This window comes from Propithecus coquereli, unplaced genomic scaffold, assembly GCF_000956105.1.
Source record: "Propithecus coquereli isolate 6110/MARCELLA unplaced genomic scaffold, Pcoq_1.0 Scaffold508, whole genome shotgun sequence".
NCBI classification, from domain to species: domain Eukaryota; kingdom Metazoa; phylum Chordata; class Mammalia; order Primates; family Indriidae; genus Propithecus; species Propithecus coquereli.
In genome coordinates, this window is record NW_012150930.1 from 680,825 (window position 1) to 682,657 (window position 1,833).

Below are 1,833 nucleotides of genomic sequence, written 5' to 3' on the forward strand. Positions count from 1 at the left end.
TGTCTTTTGTATCTAGGAGAATAATGTTTAATGATCTTTAGAAGCAGAAATAAAAATTTTAATTACTTAAAATATCCAATTTTGTTGTTAACAGACTTTATGCAGTGTCCTCGGTGAATGTTATACTCCTGCTTTAAAATGTGAAGTAAATGTAGAAGGGAGAGAGAATTCTGGTGCTTACACTTCTGAAAATCAAGAACCAGAGTTACGAGATTGTAGATATGAATTTCAAGGTAGTAAAAGCTTACCACACTATTAAACAGTATTTAATTTTCTTAAATAAATTGATGACAGTTATTTTACCTTTAATTATGATTTAATCACTCAGCCAGGTTGAGTTTATTATCTTAACATCTTGTCCTTTCAGATTCATGGAATCTTATGTTTAATATACATTTTTAATTTTTATAATGCAATAATTGTGATATGAAGATAATTGATGCTGTTTACAAATTTGCTTGTCTTTATTCTTTATTCCTCTACTCCCATCTTTTTCCTCATTCTAATTATTTTCTTTAACTCTTTATATCATAGATCAAGTCTTTAAAAGTTATTGTATTTATTGAATAAGTTTATGTCAGTGATTTATTATTTTAAAAATGAATAAGAAGAAAATTGAAAAATAAGAAATATATTAAATATCTTTCTTAATACAAATCTGGCATTAGTTTATTTTTACAAACTGTACCCTCAAATATTTTTGGTGTTCCTTCACAGATAAAAATGTGTCCTAGCCCTGTCCATTTATATGGATAATGAACAAAATGTATACAAATTAATGAATACCAAAGAGAAATTTAACATATTTTAATATGAAATTTTCAAATTGTGTTTGTAGCCGGTGTTTCATATCAATGAGATTTTAATTTATGGTTACTAAATATATGAGATTTACATCCAGTGGGCAATTTTCTAAAGTTATAAATAGGTGAATGATATTTATTGGAAGATGCAGACTTTTACTGTGGAGTGAAATTAGTATAATTGTCTGTTTATCATTTAGACCTTCAAGAAAACTTGCAAACTCTTCTCAACAAAGTTACAGAAGAATGCAACAAACTCTTGGTACTTCAGAAACGATTAAGCAAGGTCTGTGAAATGGGAAATGTATTATAGTGTTCGTGTTTATTCTATTACCTGCTGTTCTGTAAGCTGCTTTATCAACCAAGAATTTATAAAATAAGTGAACATGAAAAGGAGAGTGGGAAAAGTGATACATAGTGATAGCAGAGAATTTGTATCAGTAACTGAAGGCATTTATACAAGTCGAATAATATTTAATCCTTTCAGAGAGTTTTTGAAATCACAAATTAAAAAACATAAGATATCAAATTGTAAGCTATGTGAAATGATTCCATTTAATTTTATATATAACATAAAATTAAAGCAATGGGTCTTTCTGTTTTAGAGAAAACTGGTAACTAGCTCAGTTGTTTAGCACATAGCTAATTAGTTTCACACAGTGTAATCTGTGTCAGTTTTATTTTCAAGCAGTTTTAAAAATGTATTCATAGAAAACTAGGTAAGATAGTATACATGATTTAGTAAAATTTATTAACTATATCAGAAAAATAACTTTAAAAACATAACAAAAAATAACAAAGAAATAACTTATTGGTAAGGATAAGTGTTGTAATTCTCATGTTGTAGAAAAAAAATTCAGAGAGATTGTTTATTTGGGGTGCTTTTCGATGTTCAATTATATTAAAATGTTTAGACAGATTTGAAAGATTTTTTTTTTTAATTTTTTTTAAAAATAGAGACAGGATCTCGCTCTTGCTCAGGCTGGTCTCAAACTCCTGAGCTCAAGCTATCCTCCCACCTCGGCCTCCC

At 27.9% G+C, this 1,833-nt stretch overlaps 1 protein-coding gene across 1 annotated transcript in view; it reads left to right on the top strand.

Annotated features, from left to right (window-relative positions):
• AKAP9 (A kinase (PRKA) anchor protein 9) overlaps positions 1-1,833 on the top strand; it is a 221,395-nt gene that overhangs the window by 86,606 nt on the left and 132,956 nt on the right. The window contains exons 9-10 of the mRNA XM_012656550.1: positions 95-233; positions 1,004-1,089. Of these exons, the coding sequence (XP_012512004.1) occupies positions 95-233; positions 1,004-1,089 (225 nt within the window). The remainder of the gene's footprint in view (positions 1-94; positions 234-1,003; positions 1,090-1,833) is intronic.